Here is a 17516-nt window from a genome sequence, read left to right as displayed (position 1 = left end):
CACACACTGCTGTAACACACACTGCTGTCACACACACTGCTGTAACACACACTGCTGTCACACACACTGCTGTAACACACACTGCTGTCACACACACACACACACACACACTGCTGTAACACACACTGCTGTCACACACACACACACACACACACTGCTGTAACACACACTGCTGTCACACACACACACACACACACACTGCTGTAACACACACTGCTGTCACACACACACACACACACACTGCTGTAACACACACTGCTGTCACACACACACACACACACTGCTGTAACACACACTGCTGTCACACACACACACACACACTGCTGTAACACACACACACTGCTGTCACACACACTGCTGTCACACACACACTGCTATAACACACACACTGCTGTCACACACACACTGCTGTCACACACTCTGCTATAACACACACACTGCTATAACACACACACTGCTGTTACACACACACTGCTGTTACACACACACTGTTATAACACACACACTGCTATAACACACACACTGCTGTCACACACACACTGCTGTCACACACACACTGCTATAACACACACTGCTGTCACACACACACACTGCTGTCACACACTCTGCTATAACACACACACTGCTGTTACACACACACTGCTGTTATACACACACTGCTGTTACACACACACTGTTATAACACACACTGCTATAACACACACTCTGCTATAACACACACTCTGCTATAACACACACACTGCTATAACACACACTCTGCTATAACACACACTGCTGTAACACACACTGCTGTCACACACACACACTGCTGTAACACACACTGCTGTAACACACACTGCTGTCACACACACTGCTGTCACACACACACACACACACACACACTGCTGTAACACACACACACACACACTGCTGTAACACACACTGCTGTCACACACACACACACACACACACTGCTGTCACACACACACACACACACTGCTGTAACACACACTGCTGTCACACACACACACACACACACTGCTGTAACACACACTGCTGTCACACACACACACACACACACTGCTGTAACACACACTGCTGTCACACACACACACACACACTGCTGTAACACACACTGCTGTCACACACACACACACACACACTGCTGTAACACACACACACTGCTGTCACACACACTGCTGTCACACACACACTGCTATAACACACACACTGCTGTCACACACACACACTGCTGTCACACACTCTGCTATAACACACACACTGCTATAACACACACACTGCTGTTACACACACACTGTTATAACACACACTCTGCTATAACACACACTCTGCTATAACACACACTCTGCTATAACACACACTCTGCTATAACACACACACTGCTATAACACACACTGCTATAACACACACTGCTGTCACACACACACTGCTGTCACACACACACTGCTGTCACACACACACTGCTATAACACACACTGCTGTCACACACACACACTGCTGTCACACACACACTGCTATAACACACACACTGCTGTTACACACACACTGCTGTTACACACACACACACACACACTGCTGTAACACACACTGCTGTCACACACACACACACACACTGCTGTAACACACACTGCTGTCACACACACACACACACACACTGCTGTAACACACACACACTGCTGTCACACACACTGCTGTCACACACACACACACACACTGCTGTAACACACACACACTGCTGTCACACACACTGCTGTCACACACACACACACACACTCTGCTATAACACACACACTGCTATAACACACACTCTGCTATAACACACACACTGCTATAACACACACACTGCTATAACACACACTCTGCTATAACACACACACTGCTGTCACACACACACTGCTGTCACACACACACTGCTATAACACACACTGCTGTCACACACACACACTGCTGTCACACACTCTGCTATAACACACACACACTGCTGTCACACACACACTGCTGTTACACACACACTGCTGTTACACACACACTGCTGTTACACACACACTGTTATAACACACACTCTGCTATAACACACACACTGCTATAACACACACTCTGCTATAACACACACACTGCTGTTACACACACACTGCTGTTACACACACACTGCTATAACACACACACTGTTATAACACACACTGCTATAACACACACTCTGCTATAACACACACACTGCTATAACACACACTCTGCTATAACACACACACTGCTGTTACACACACTCTGCTATAACACACACACTGTTATAACACACACTGCTATAACACACACTCTGCTATAACACACACACTACTATAACACACACTCTGCTATAACACACACTCTGCTATAACACACACTCTGCTATAACACACACTCTGCTATAACACACACACTGCTGTCACACACACACTGCTGTCACACACACACTGCTATAACACACACTGCTGTCACACACACACACTGCTGTCACACACTCTGCTATAACACACACACTGCTGTTACACACACACTGCTGTTACACACACACTGCTGTTACACACACACTGTTATAACACACACACTGCTGTCACACACACACTGCTGTCACACACACACTGCTATAACACACACTGCTGTCACACACACACACTGCTGTCACACACTCTGCTATAACACACACACTGCTGTTACACACACACTGCTGTTACACACACACTGCTATAACACACACTCTGCTATAACACACTCTGCTATAACACACACACTGCTATAACACACACTCTGCTATAACACACACACTGCTATAACACACACTCTGCTATAACACACACTCTGCTATAACACACACTCTGCTATAACACACACACTGCTATAACACACACACTGCTGTCACACACACACTGCTGTCACACACACACTGCTATAACACACACTGCTGTCACACACACACACACACACACACTGCTGTAACACACACTGCTGTAACACACACTGCTGTAACACACACTGCTGTCACACACACACACACACACACACTACTGTAACACACACTGCTGTCACACACACACACACTGCTGTAACACACACTGCTGTAACACACACTGCTGTCACACACACACACACACACTGCTATAACACACACTGCAGTCACACACACACACTGCTGTAACACACACACACTGCTGTAACACACACTGCTGTCACACACACACACACTGCTGTAACACACACTGCTGTCACACACACACACTGCTGTAACACACACACACTGCTATAACACACACTGCTGTCACACACACACACACTGCTGTCACACACACTGCTATAACACACACACAGCTGTCACACACACACACACACACACACACACACACACTGCTGTAACACACACACACTGCTGTCACACACACTGCTATAACACACACACTGCTGTCACACACACACACACACACACTGCTATAACACACACTGCTGTCACACACACACACACACTGCTGTAACACACACACACTGCTGTAACACACACTGCTGTCACACACACACACACACACTGCTGTAACACACACACACTGCTGTCACACACACTGCTATAACACACACACTGCTGTCACACACACACTGCTGTCACACACTCTGCTATAACACACACACTGCTATAACGCACACACTGCTGTTACACACACACTGCTGTTACACACACACTGTTATAACACACACTCTGCTATAACACACACTCTGCTATAACACACACTCTGCTATAACACACACTCTGCTATAACACACACACTGCTATAACACACACACTGCTGTCACACACACACTGCTGTCACACACACACTGCTATAACACACACTGCTGTCACACACACACACTGCTGTCACACACTCTGCTATAACACACACACTGCTGTTACACACACACTGCTGTTACACACACACTGTTATAACACACACTGCTATAACACACACTCTGCTATAACACACACACTGCTATAACACACACACTGCTATAACACACACACTGCTGTCACACACACTGCTATAACACACACTGCTATAACACACACTGCTGTCACACACACACACACACACACACTGCTGTAACACACACTGCTGTAACACACACTGCTGTAACACACACTGCTGTCTCACACACACACACACACACTGCTGTAACACACACTGCTGTCACACACACACACACTGCTGTAACACACACTGCTGTAACACACACACACACACTGCTATAACACACATTGCTGTCACACACACACACACACTGCTGTAACACACACACACTGCTGTAACACACACTGCTGTCACACACACACACTGCTGTAACACACACTGCTGTCACACACACACACACACACTGCTGTCACACACACTGCTATAACACACACACTGCTGTAACACACACACACTGCTATAACACACACACTGCTGTAACACACACACACTGCTATAACACACACACTGCTGTAACACACACACACTGCTGTAACACACACACACTGCTGTAACACACACACTGCTGTAACACACACACACTGCTATAACACACACACTGCTGTAACACACACACACTGCTATAACACACACACTGCTGTAACACACACACACTGCTGTAACACACACACACTGCTGTAACACACACACACTGCTGTCACACACTCTGGTATAACACACACTGCTATAACACACACACTGCTATAACACACACACTGCTGTAACACACACACTGCTATAACACACACACTGCTATAACACACACACTGCTATAACACACACTGCTATAACACACACACTGCTATAACACACACACTGCTATAACACACACACTGCAATAACACACACTCTGCTATAACACACACTCTGCTGTTACACACACACTGCTGTTACACACACACTGCTGTTACACACACACTGCTATAACACACACTCTGCTATAACACACACTCTGCTATAACACACACACTGCTATAACACACACACTGCTATAACACACACACTGCTATAACACACACACTGCTATAACACACACACTGCTATAACACACACACTGCTATAACACACACTGCTATAACACACACTGCTATAACACACACTGCTATAACACACACTGTGCTATAACACACTCTGCTATAACACACACACTGCTATAACACACACTCTGCTATAACACACACACTGCTATAACACACACTCTGCTATAACACACACTCTGCTATAACACACACACTGCTATAACACACACTCTGCTATAACACACACTGCTATAACACACACACTGCTATAACACACACTCTGCTATAACACACACACTGCTATAACACACACACTGCTATAACACACACTCTGCTATAACACACACACTGCTATAACACACACACTGCTATAACACACACACTGCTATAACACACACACTGCTATAACACACACACTGCTATAACACACACTCTGCTATAACACACACTGCTATAACACACACACTGCTATAACACACACACTGCTATAACACACACACTGCTATAACACACACTCTGCTATAACACACACACTGCTATAACACACACTCTGCTATAACACACACTGCTATAACACACACACTGCTATAACACACACACTGCTATAACACACACTCTGCTATAACACACACACTGCTATAACACACACTCTGCTATAACACACACACTGCTATAACACACACACTGCTATAACACACACTCTGCTATAACACACACACTGCTATAACACACACACTGCTATAACACACACACTGCTATAACACACACACTGCTATAACACACACTCTGCTATAACACACACTGCTATAACACACACACTGCTATAACACACACTCTGCTATAACACACACACTGCTATAACACACACACTGCTATAACACACACACTGCTATAACACACACACTGCTATAACACACACTCTGCTATAACACACACTCTGCTATAACACACACACTGCTATAACACACACACTGCTATAACACACACTCTGCTATAACACACACTGCTATAACACACACACTGCTATAACACACACACTGCTATAACACACACACTGCTATAACACACACTCTGCTATAACACACACTGCTATAACACACACTGCTATAACACACACACTGCTATAACACACACACTGCTATAACACACACACTGCTATAACACACACTGCTATAACACACACACTGCTATAACACACACTCTGCTATAACACACACACTGCTATAACACACACTCTGCTATAACACACACTGCTATAACACACACACTGCTATAACACACACTCTGCTATAACACACACTGCTATAACACACACACTGCTATAACACACACACTGCTATAACACACACACTGCTATAACACACACACACTGCTGTTACACACACACTGCTATAACACACACTCTGCTATAACACACACACTGCTATAACACACACACTGCTATAACACACACACTGCTATAACACACACACTGCTATAACACACACACTGCTATAACACACACACTGCTATAACACACACTCTGCTATAACACACACTGCTATAACACACACACTGCTATAACACACACTCTGCTATAACACACACTCTGCTATAACACACACTGCTATAACACACACACTGCTATAACACACACACTGCTATAACACACACACTGCTATAACACACACACTGCTATAACACACACTCTGCTATAACACACACACTGCTATAACACACACACTGCTATAACACACACACTGCTATAACACACACACTGCTATAACACACACTCTGCTATAACACACACACTGCTATAACACACACACTGCTATAACACACACACTGCTATAACACACACTCTGCTATAACACACACACTGCTATAACACACACACTGCTATAACACACACTCTGCTATAACACACACACTGCTATAACACACACACTGCTATAACACACACACTGCTATAACACACACTCTGCTATAACACACACACTGCTATAACACACACACTGCTATAACACACACACTGCTATAACACACACACTGCTATAACACACACTCTGCTATAACACACACTCTGCTATAACACACACACTGCTATAACACACACTCTGCTATAACACACACTCTGCTATAACACACACACTGCTATAACACACACACTGCTATAACACACACACTGCTATAACACACACACTGCTATAACACACACTCTGCTATAACACACACTCTGCTATAACACACACACTGCTATAACACACACTGCTATAACACACACACTGCTATAACACACACACTGCTATAACACACACACTGCTATAACACACACACTGCTATAACACACACACTGCTATAACACACACACTGCTATAACACACACTCTGCTATAACACACACACTGCTATAACACACACACTGCTATAACACACACACTGCTATAACACACACTCTGCTATAACACACACTCTGCTATAACACACACACTGCTATAACACACACTCTGCTATAACACACACTCTGCTATAACACACACACTGCTATAACACACACACTGCTATAACACACACACTGCTATAACACACACACTGCTATAACACACACACTGCTATAACACACACTCTGCTATAACACACACTCTGCTATAACACACACACTGCTATAACACACACTCTGCTATAACACACACACTGCTATAACACACACACTGCTATAACACACACTCTGCTATAACACACACTGCTATAACACACACACTGCTATAACACACACACTGCTATAACACACACTCTGCTATAACACACACTCTGCTATAACACACACTCTGCTATAACACACACTGCTATAACACACACTCTGCTATAACACACACACTGCTATAACACACACACTGCTATAACACACACACTGCTATAACACACACTCTGCTATAACACACACACTGCTATAACACACACACTGCTATAACACACACTCTGCTATAACACACACACTGCTATAACACACACACTGCTATAACACACACTGCTATAACACACACACTGCTATAACACACACTCTGCTATAACACACACACTGCTATAACACACACACTGCTATAACACACACTCTGCTATAACACACACACTGCTATAACACACACACTGCTATAACACACACACTGCTATAACACACACTCTGCTATAACACACACACACTGCTATAACACACACACTGCTATAACACACACACTGCTATAACACACACTCTGCTATAACACACACACTGCTATAACACACACTCTGCTATAACACACACTCTGCTATAACACACACACTGCTATAACACACACACTGCTATAACACACACACTGCTATAACACACACACTGCTATAACACACACACTGCTATAACACACACTCTGCTATAACACACACTCTGCTATAACACACACACTGCTATAACACACACTCTGCTATAACACACACTCTGCTATAACACACACTCTGCTATAACACACACACTGCTATAACACACACACTGCTATAACACACACACTGCTATAACACACACTCTGCTATAACACACACACTGCTATAACACACACACTGCTATAACACACACTCTGCTATAACACACACTCTGCTATAACACACACTCTGCTATAACACACACACTGCTATAACACACACTCTGCTATAACACACACACTGCTATAACACACACACTGCTATAACACACACTCTGCTATAACACACACTCTGCTATAACACACACTCTGCTATAACACACACTCTGCTATAACACACACTCTGCTATAACACACACACTGCTATAACACACACACTGCTATAACACACACTCTGCTATAACACACACTCTGCTATAACACACACTCTGCTATAACACACACTCTGCTATAACACACACTCTGCTATAACACACACACTGCTATAACACACACACTGCTATAACACACACACTGCTATAACACACACACTGCTATAACACACACACTGCTATAACACACACTCTGCTATAACACACACACTGCTATAACACACACACTGCTATAACACACACACTGCTATAACACACACTCTGCTATAACACACACTCTGCTATAACACACACACTGCTATAACACACACTCTGCTATAACACACACACTGCTATAACACACACACTGCTATAACACACACACTGCTATAACACACACTCTGCTATAACACACACTCTGCTATAACACACACTCTGCTATAACACACACTCTGCTATAACACACACACTGCTATAACACACACACTGCTATAACACACACACTGCTATAACACACACACTGCTATAACACACACTCTGCTATAACACACACTCTGCTATAACACACACTCTGCTATAACACACACTCTGCTATAACACACACACTGCTATAACACACACACTGCTATAACACACACACTGCTATAACACACACACTGCTATAACACACACTCTGCTATAACACACACACTGCTATAACACACACTCTGCTATAACACACACACTGCTATAACACACACTGTGCTGCGGTCAGAGCTGCAGTTAGAGAGAATTAATCAACACCTGCTGATCAGTCAGAGTCCTGAACGCAAAATATTGAAAATCTGAATGACCCGCTTGTTGTTTTCAGGTTGTGGTGAAAAAATGGTCAGTTCCATGTCCACTGCCCAACAACTCTACTCTCAGTCTGGTAACACACACACACACACACACACATATATATATATATATACTCTATACTTTCATACATCTTTTTTATTTTTAATGTGTGTGTGTGTGTGTGTTGCAGATCTCTAACTCGTCTGTCTCCGATTGCAGTGCTCGTCTCTTCATCTTCTCCAGTAAGGTGAGACACACACACACACACACACACAAACGCACACACACAGGGATAAAGATATAGAGTGATAGAGAGATGGATAAATAAACAGAGAAATGAAAAAAGATTATTATTTAATTTTTTTATTATTGTCAGTACCGCTTTTTCTTTCTGAGAGAAATGGACAGACAGAGAGCTGGACAGAGTGATGGATAAAAAAGATGGAGAGATTGTGAAAGTGATGGATGTGTTTTTATTACATCATCCTGTTAACAGTATTATTCCAAAAATTCACACTCTCACACAGGACAAGACCTAACACACTCCTCTGTCTGTGTGTGTGTGTGTGTTTCAGAGTGCCTATGCCATCCCCACTATGGCCTTCTCCTTCTTGTGTCACACTGCAGTCCTGCCAATTTACTGTGAGCTCCAGCGGTTAGTAACACACACACACACACACACACACACACACACACACACACACCAAACACTGATACACAACAGAAACATTTCCTTTTTTACTTTTTATTTCCTATTGGAGAGGCTGTGCCTGTCTACAGATGAGTGTGTGTGTGTGTGTGTGTGTGTGTGTGTGTGTGTGTTTCAGACCCACTAAGCGGAGGATGCAGAACGTGGCTAACATGAGCATCTCTCTCAGCTTCCTGGTCTACCTGGTCTCCGCCCTCTTCGGCTACCTCACCTTCTACGGTAAGGAGGCGGGACACGTGACCCAAACCTTCAGCTCTTTACTTCCTGTAGCAGAGAAGAGGAATCTGTTTCCTGACCTCTAATCTCTCACCTGTTTCAGAGCTGCTAACATCATCGATAAAAAAATAAACAAGTTCAATTTACACTAAAGTTTCTCCTAAATGAAGAAATCTACAGTGTGAAGGAAACAATTCACCTACAACCTGGAATAAAAATAAACTACATCACTAATTAAACACATGGACAAACAAACAAGCAAATAAATAAATAAATAAATCCATTAAACATGAAATAAGTTTTATTAAATAAGCATTCATTGTTCATATTCTTAACTCGTATGTAGTTATAAATCAACAACAAAGACTATTCAGTAATTTATTAATGATCCAAGGAAATGAATTCTCTCAAATGTATTCATTCATTTTAATTTACAACATTTATTACTCTTATTTTATTTATTTATTGTTAGTTTTATTGTTATTATTATTTAAATATGTGAATCCACGTCCCAGTTATAAGCCAAATACACTTAAGAAATTTTCCTTATTTTATTGATTGTGTGTGTGTGTGTGTGTGTGTGTTTCAGGTAAGGTGGACTCAGAGTTGTTGCGTGGATATGACATCTACCTGCCGCGTGATGTGTTGGTGATGTCCGTGCGTCTCGCCATCCTGTTGGCCGTGCTGCTCACTGTCCCCCTCATCCACTTCCCTGTGAGTCTCACATCTTCACCTGTCTCACCATTCTCTACTGATATCTCTCTGTCTGTCTGTCTGTCTGTCTGTCTCTCTCTTTCTCTGTCTGTCTCTCTCTCTCTGTGTCTTGCTCTCTGTCTTTGTCTCTCTCTGTCTCTGTCTGTCTCTCTCTCTCTCTGTCTCTGTCTCTCTCTCTGTCTCTCTCTGTCTTGCTCTCTCTCTCTGTTTGTGCCCCCCCCTCACACTCTCTATCTGTTTCTGCCCCCCCCCTCCTTCTCAGGCCCGTAAAGCAGTGTTAACGTTACTCAGAGGAGAGAGACACTTCTCCTGGCTGTCTCACTGTGTCTCCACTGTTGTCCTCCTCCTGATCATTGAGCTGCTGGCTATCTACGTCCCAGACATCAGGAACGTCTTTGGAGTTGTGGGTAAGTGTGTGTGTGTGTGTGTGGTGGGGGGGTTAAGATTGAATCTTAATGTTGTCCATCATAATTTCCATTGACTTTACCAAGTGTGTGTGTGTGTTTTCTCTCCAGGTTCCACTACATCAACCTGTTTGCTGTTTGTGTATCCTGGTCTGTTTTATTTGCGTGTCAGTAATGACCACATTAGATCGTCCACTTCAATTGCAGTGAGAACACACACACACACACACACACACACACACCATACACACACACCATACACACACACACACATTGTTTTAACAGTCAGTATCCTGTTTCATCTCAGTTTAGTTGAAAAATCTCGCTCTTTCTCTCTCTCTCTCTCTCTCTCTCTCTCTCTCTCTCTCTCTCTGGTGCATGCTGGGAGTGGGTGTGGTTTGTGTGAGAGCGCATGCGAGTGAGCGTCTGCAGGTTTCTTTCAGACTCTCTGCCTTTACTTTCTTTTTTCTTTTACCTTTCTATTTCTAATCACTTTTGAAATAGTTGAAGGTTATTACTGTAAAGTCCGTGCCTGTGCACGACGTGCGTGTGTGTGTTTCGGCTCCATGGTGTCTCCTCCTGCGAGGCCAGCGTCCTCTCTTACCTTCAGGAACGGGTTCAGGTGTGTTCTCCTCGCTGCAGGAGAACAGATTGGTTTTGAAAACATTATCTCGGCATCACGTATGAACAAAGCGGTTGTTGTCTTTTGGAAAATCGAAAGCGGCATTTGGGTGAAAGAGACGTATGTTCACATCACTCCACCCTCTGCCCCGGTCACTAAAGTCACCACCTCTAATATTCCCACATGTTGGTAATGAGGTTATTGAGAAGGAACTGGTCAGATTTGGTAAAATCATCGGAGACGTAAAATCAGTCTTGCTAGGTTTTAAAAACGCAGCTTTAAAACACGTCACGTCTTTTAGGAGACAGGCCTTAATGATTTTAAACTCGCCCAGTAAAACACTGGACGTGTCTTTCCGGGTGGTGTGTGAGGACAGATCTGTCATGCTGTACGCCAGCACAAGCGCTTCTCCTGTCCACATAAAGAGCGCAGGTCCGAGAGACAGGACAGTGCGGAAATCACTGAGACCATCACTGAACAGGATCAGACAGAACAGCACTCTGACCCGGTGACTGACCATAACATGGAGGTAAGACCAGCTGTTTCTATTAATGTTAATGCTCATGTTGGTGACAGTGAGAAGCCTAGCTGCAGTAGTGCTGTGAGTTCGGTGATTCAGAGTGATGTTCAATCTGTGACCCAGAGTATCAGCTACACTGATGCAGCCAAGGAGGTGAATCGGAGCAAAAGGTTCTCTAAGGGTTCTAAGACTGGGAATCAGAGTAACAGTGACTCTGATGATGCTAAGGTGGTGGGTCTGATTAAACAGCGCTCTGTTCTTAAAAGAGTAGGTAGGAGCACTAGTGGCTCTGATGGTCGTAAAAGAGTGAGTAAGGGCACTAGTGACTCTGGCTGCACTGATGGCATCGCAGGTGTGTCTCTTAGTAACAGATACATGGCACTGAGTGATGAAGGACAGGTAGTGATACCTTGTGAGCAGCAGAGTGATGATATGGACACTTGTTCAGTGGCTACAGAAGAGAGCTTCGGTGATGATGAGTCAGTTACTGATTCAGACGTTTCAGAGCCAGGACACTGACCTGTATTCAGTTGATCAGAGTGAAACAATACAGTTGGGTCAAAGTGTCAGCAGGAAGAATAAGTGCTGCATGTTTAGACCGCTTCTATACGAGTACCAACATGAGGAACAGAGTATTAAGTGCACGTATCACACCATGCAGCATCTCTGACCATCACCTCATCACATCCAACATCACCCTGTCCCAGACAAGACCACAGTGCTCCTTCTGGCGTTTCAACACAAAACTAACGCAAGACCTGCAGTTCTATGAGAGTTTTAAGGTCTTTTTGGAACACTGGAAAGGACAGAAAAAAAGAGTATGGAAATCTTCTTCAGTGGTGGGAGTTAGGAAAAGTTCAATTAAAGATGTTCTGCCAGCAGTTCACATCACAAATCTCCATCAAAATAAAACAAGCCATGCATAACACTGAAACTGAAATCCTAAGACTGGAAAATGCTTTGATTAACCAAAACACTGAAAATGCCCAGAGACACCTTGTGCAGAAGAAACAGGATCTCAGTAACATCCTACAGGAAAAAGCTAAAGGAGCCATGGTTAGAGCTCGCTTTCTCTCTGTACAGGACATGGACTCTCCCACTGCTTACTTTTTCAACCTGGGAAAAAAGACTGCACCAAACACAGTTTTTCTTTCGTTAAGAGACCTGGATGGACAGATCACTTCGGGCCCAGCAGAGATGAGGAGACTAGCTGCGACTTTCTACTCAGCCTTATATTCTGAGGAACACACAGATGAACGGTGCTTGGATGAGCTTTTTAACAACATGCCTTCACTGGATGATGAACACAAAAAAGAACTGGACTCAAAACTGACCTTTGAGGAAGTGACGGTTGCAGTTCAGCAGCTTTCCTCTGGACGAGCATCAGGGATAGATGGACTACCCATTGAGTTCTACAAAACCTTTTGCACAGTTATAGGCAGGGACTTCTTTGATACACTTGGGGAAATTCACAAGGCCAAAAAGCTTCCCCAAAGTTGTCAGTGTGCTGCAATCTCTCTACTTCCAAAGAAGGGGAGACCTTTGTTCACTCAAGAACTGGAGACTGGTTTCTCTTTTGTGCTCAGATTACAAGATCATTTCAAAATGTCTTGCTAATAGAATTAAGAACTCTTTAGACACTTTAATACATGGGAGTCAGTCCTACTGTGTACCAAAGAGGTCCATTTATGATAACTTGTTTTTATTATGAGACATTCTTGACTACTCAGAAGTATATGGGGTCGATGTGGGTCTCCTCTCTCTCAACCAGGAGAAAGCTTTCGACAGAGTAGACCACCAGTATTTATTCAAAGCCCTGGAATGTTATGGCTTTGGTGGATATTTCCTGTCATGGATTAAAATCTTGTACACAGATGCCTCTTGCATGATAAAAGTTGGAGGAGGACTGAGCACACCAATCATGATGAGGAGAGGGATCAGACAGGGCTGTCCAATGTCCGGTCAGCTGTACAGCCTTGCAATAAACCTCTGCTGTGTCTGTTAAGGAAAAACCTCACTGGACTGTCGATCAGGGGGAGCAGGGCACCTGAGAGTGTTAAACTTTGAGCTTATGCAGATGACATCACAGTCATAATCAAGATGCAGGAAGACATACAAGATACACAAAAAGCTCTGAAAATCTATGAAAGAGCCTCATCGGCCAGAGTAAACTGAAAAAAAACTGAAGCACTGTGGTCTGGATTTAGAGAGAACCCACCTGGTCTTCCAGGAAACATCCAGTGGGGAACAACTGGGATAAAGTGTCTGGGAGTGAACCTCGGAAAAGAGGAGTTCAAAATAAAAAACTGGGATGGGCTAATAGAGAAAGTAAATGCTAAACTGGCCAATTGGAGATGGGCGTTACCCCAGTTATCTTACAGGGGAAGAGTTCTGATCATCAACAACCTCATCACGTCAATGTTGTGGCACAAGTTCATGGTTCTAGATCCACCGAAGAGCCTGACTGATGAGATCCAAAGAACTCTTGTCGACTTCTTCTGGTCAGGACAGCACTGGCTGAGAGCTGCAGTTCTCTACCTCCCAGTTCATGAAGGAGGACAGGGACTAATCAATATACAGTCCAGACTGGCAGCCTTTCGTCTACAAACAGCACAACATCTCTACCACAAACACCACCAGTGGATAGACGTGGCACACGCCCTGCTGAGAAAGACGCGAGGAATGGACCTGGACAAACACCTGTTCACCCTGTCCTTAAAGAGAACAGACATGGAAGGACTCATGTCTTTCTACAAAAATGTACTTCAGACATGGCAGACCCTTTCCTTTTCAGTAGAACGGGAATTACCTGACAAGTGGCTCTTTGAAGAACCTTTGTTTTTCAATCCGCTCCTCACCACAGAGATGCTACAGTCAGTTACCATCAGGTCTGTGCTGAAGGAGGCAGGACTCCTCAAAACTCGTCACCTGAGAAGAGGATCAGGCTGGATAACAGCTGAGGAGCTAGCAAGCACAATCCAGTGGAAAGTATAGACGAGTCTCTGACCTTTCCAGAGATTCGTGTCTCTCTAAAGAAGGAAGAATGGCAAGAGAACATGGGAAAACTACTAACTCTGATCATTCCAGAAGTAGGAACTTTCAGCTCTGTGAGTAAAAAAGCTCTCTACAGAATATGTGTCAAACAACTCAACTATCAACGGCTAAAAGATGTCAGAAGCACCAAATGGTCAGAAGTGCTGGACCTGGGCTTTTCTCCAAAAGGCAGCTGGAGATCCCTTACAAGAGACCCATCGAAAAAAAGGTAGGAGATCTACAGTGGAGAATTGTACATGGAATATTAGGTACGGACCAGCACATTGCTCGACTGGTGTCTTCAGAACAACAAGGATGTCCCTTCTGTGGTGTTTCTGAAAATGTTTCCCATATCTTCATTGAATGTCCACGTTTGTCTGCAGTACTAAGGCTAGTAGAAGCCTGGGGACAACAACTTACGGGCTTCTATAACAAAGCACTGTTCATACACAGACCAAAATACTCTGCAAAAGACAAAAGAAAACTTGTGTTACTGAACTTTTTATACGGCAATGCTAAGCTAGCGATCTGGGTGAGCAGAAAACAGAAACTAGAAGGAGGTGAAGTGGTTGATCCTGTATTAATGCTGAGATGATTAATAAGGAAGAGGTCCACTGTAGAATATGCCTACTGCACACTGGTGAATGATGTGAATGGGTTTTATGGTGTTTGGGGTGTTGATGATCTTGTATGTAAGCCTGATGGGCGGGGCTTCACTTTAAACATCTGAACTGTTTGGTGTTTTACTGCCTGAACTTTTTTCTGTCTGATTGCATTACTACTGAATGACTTTATTTTTCTAGTCTTTCCTTCTTCTTTCTTTTTTCCCTCTCTTTTCTCTTCTTTTCTCCTTTTTTCCTTTCTTGTTTTTGTCACATATGTATATATATCTAATTTAAGTTATGTTTTTTCTTATTTGTGTCTTTTCTTTTTAATATTTGTGTCTATGACTTGTTTTTTGTTTATATTTGAACTTGCACTGATGTGTGCTTTTTAAACTTTTTGTAAATAAAGAGAGGTTTAAAGTCTCTCTCTCTCTCTCTCTCTCTCTCTCTCTCTCTCTCTCTCCAGGCAGTTGCTCTTGTGGTGTTTGGTGTGTTTGTGGGTTTGCTGAGTCTGTGTGTCATCATCATCTCCTGGGCGCAGACATCCTGACCTTGACCTCTTGACCACTGACCTCTGCTTCCAGGCCTGCAGACATTTGCACAGTTGATTGATTTAAAGCGGAACACATGTTTTTGTAGTGAGGGGACTGTTATTAGTGCTTCTTTACCAAAGACCTACATCAATCTTATTAAAGTGTGTGTATGTGTGTGTGTGTGTGTGTGTGTGTGAAATACTGCAGTAAAGGTCACTGATGGTGATTATTGATGGCACTTTACTGTTTTGATGTGGACATTACACTGACACGTACACCTGTATATCTGCTGCTATTATTTTAATATTAATATCATTATAGGAAGTGGCTGAAACTTACATCCCAATATCAAACACACACACAGTTTTAATGTTGATGTAGAAGTAAATGTCCACGGTCTGAGGGTTCGTTTATATACATCTAATCATTTCCTGCCCTGCGTGTGTGTGTGTGTGTGTGTGTGTGTGTGGTCATTGCTGAATAATAAAAGGGAAATGCTGGTTTTTGTATCACTCATGTCTGTTGGCTTTGA

The 17516-nt window shown here is 43.4% G+C and overlaps 1 protein-coding gene across 3 annotated transcripts in view; it reads left to right on the top strand.

Moving 5' to 3' along the window:
- The window catches only part of slc38a6 (solute carrier family 38 member 6), a 21884-nt gene extending 4385 nt beyond the window's left edge, over positions 1-17499 (top strand). For 2 of the 3 annotated variants that reach the window (XM_058386451.1, XM_058386452.1), the window contains 8 exons: positions 9660-9719; positions 9819-9875; positions 10204-10283; positions 10456-10556; positions 11143-11267; positions 11530-11674; positions 11783-11877; positions 16918-17499. In XM_058386451.1, the coding sequence (XP_058242434.1) occupies positions 9660-9719; positions 9819-9875; positions 10204-10283; positions 10456-10556; positions 11143-11267; positions 11530-11674; positions 11783-11877; positions 16918-17001 (747 nt within the window). In that variant the 3' untranslated portion in view covers positions 17002-17499. The remainder of the gene's footprint in view (positions 1-9659; positions 9720-9818; positions 9876-10203; positions 10284-10455; positions 10557-11142; positions 11268-11529; positions 11675-11782; positions 11878-16917) is intronic. The other variant, XM_058386450.1, reaches the window with a different exon arrangement.
- Positions 17500-17516: the final 17 nt, after the last annotated feature.

Source organism: Hemibagrus wyckioides, linkage group LG03 (genome assembly GCF_019097595.1).
Source record: "Hemibagrus wyckioides isolate EC202008001 linkage group LG03, SWU_Hwy_1.0, whole genome shotgun sequence".
NCBI lineage: Eukaryota > Metazoa > Chordata > Actinopteri > Siluriformes > Bagridae > Hemibagrus > Hemibagrus wyckioides.
The sequence above is the reverse complement of the archived record's forward strand: the minus strand, read 5'-3'. Positions and strand labels throughout refer to the sequence as shown.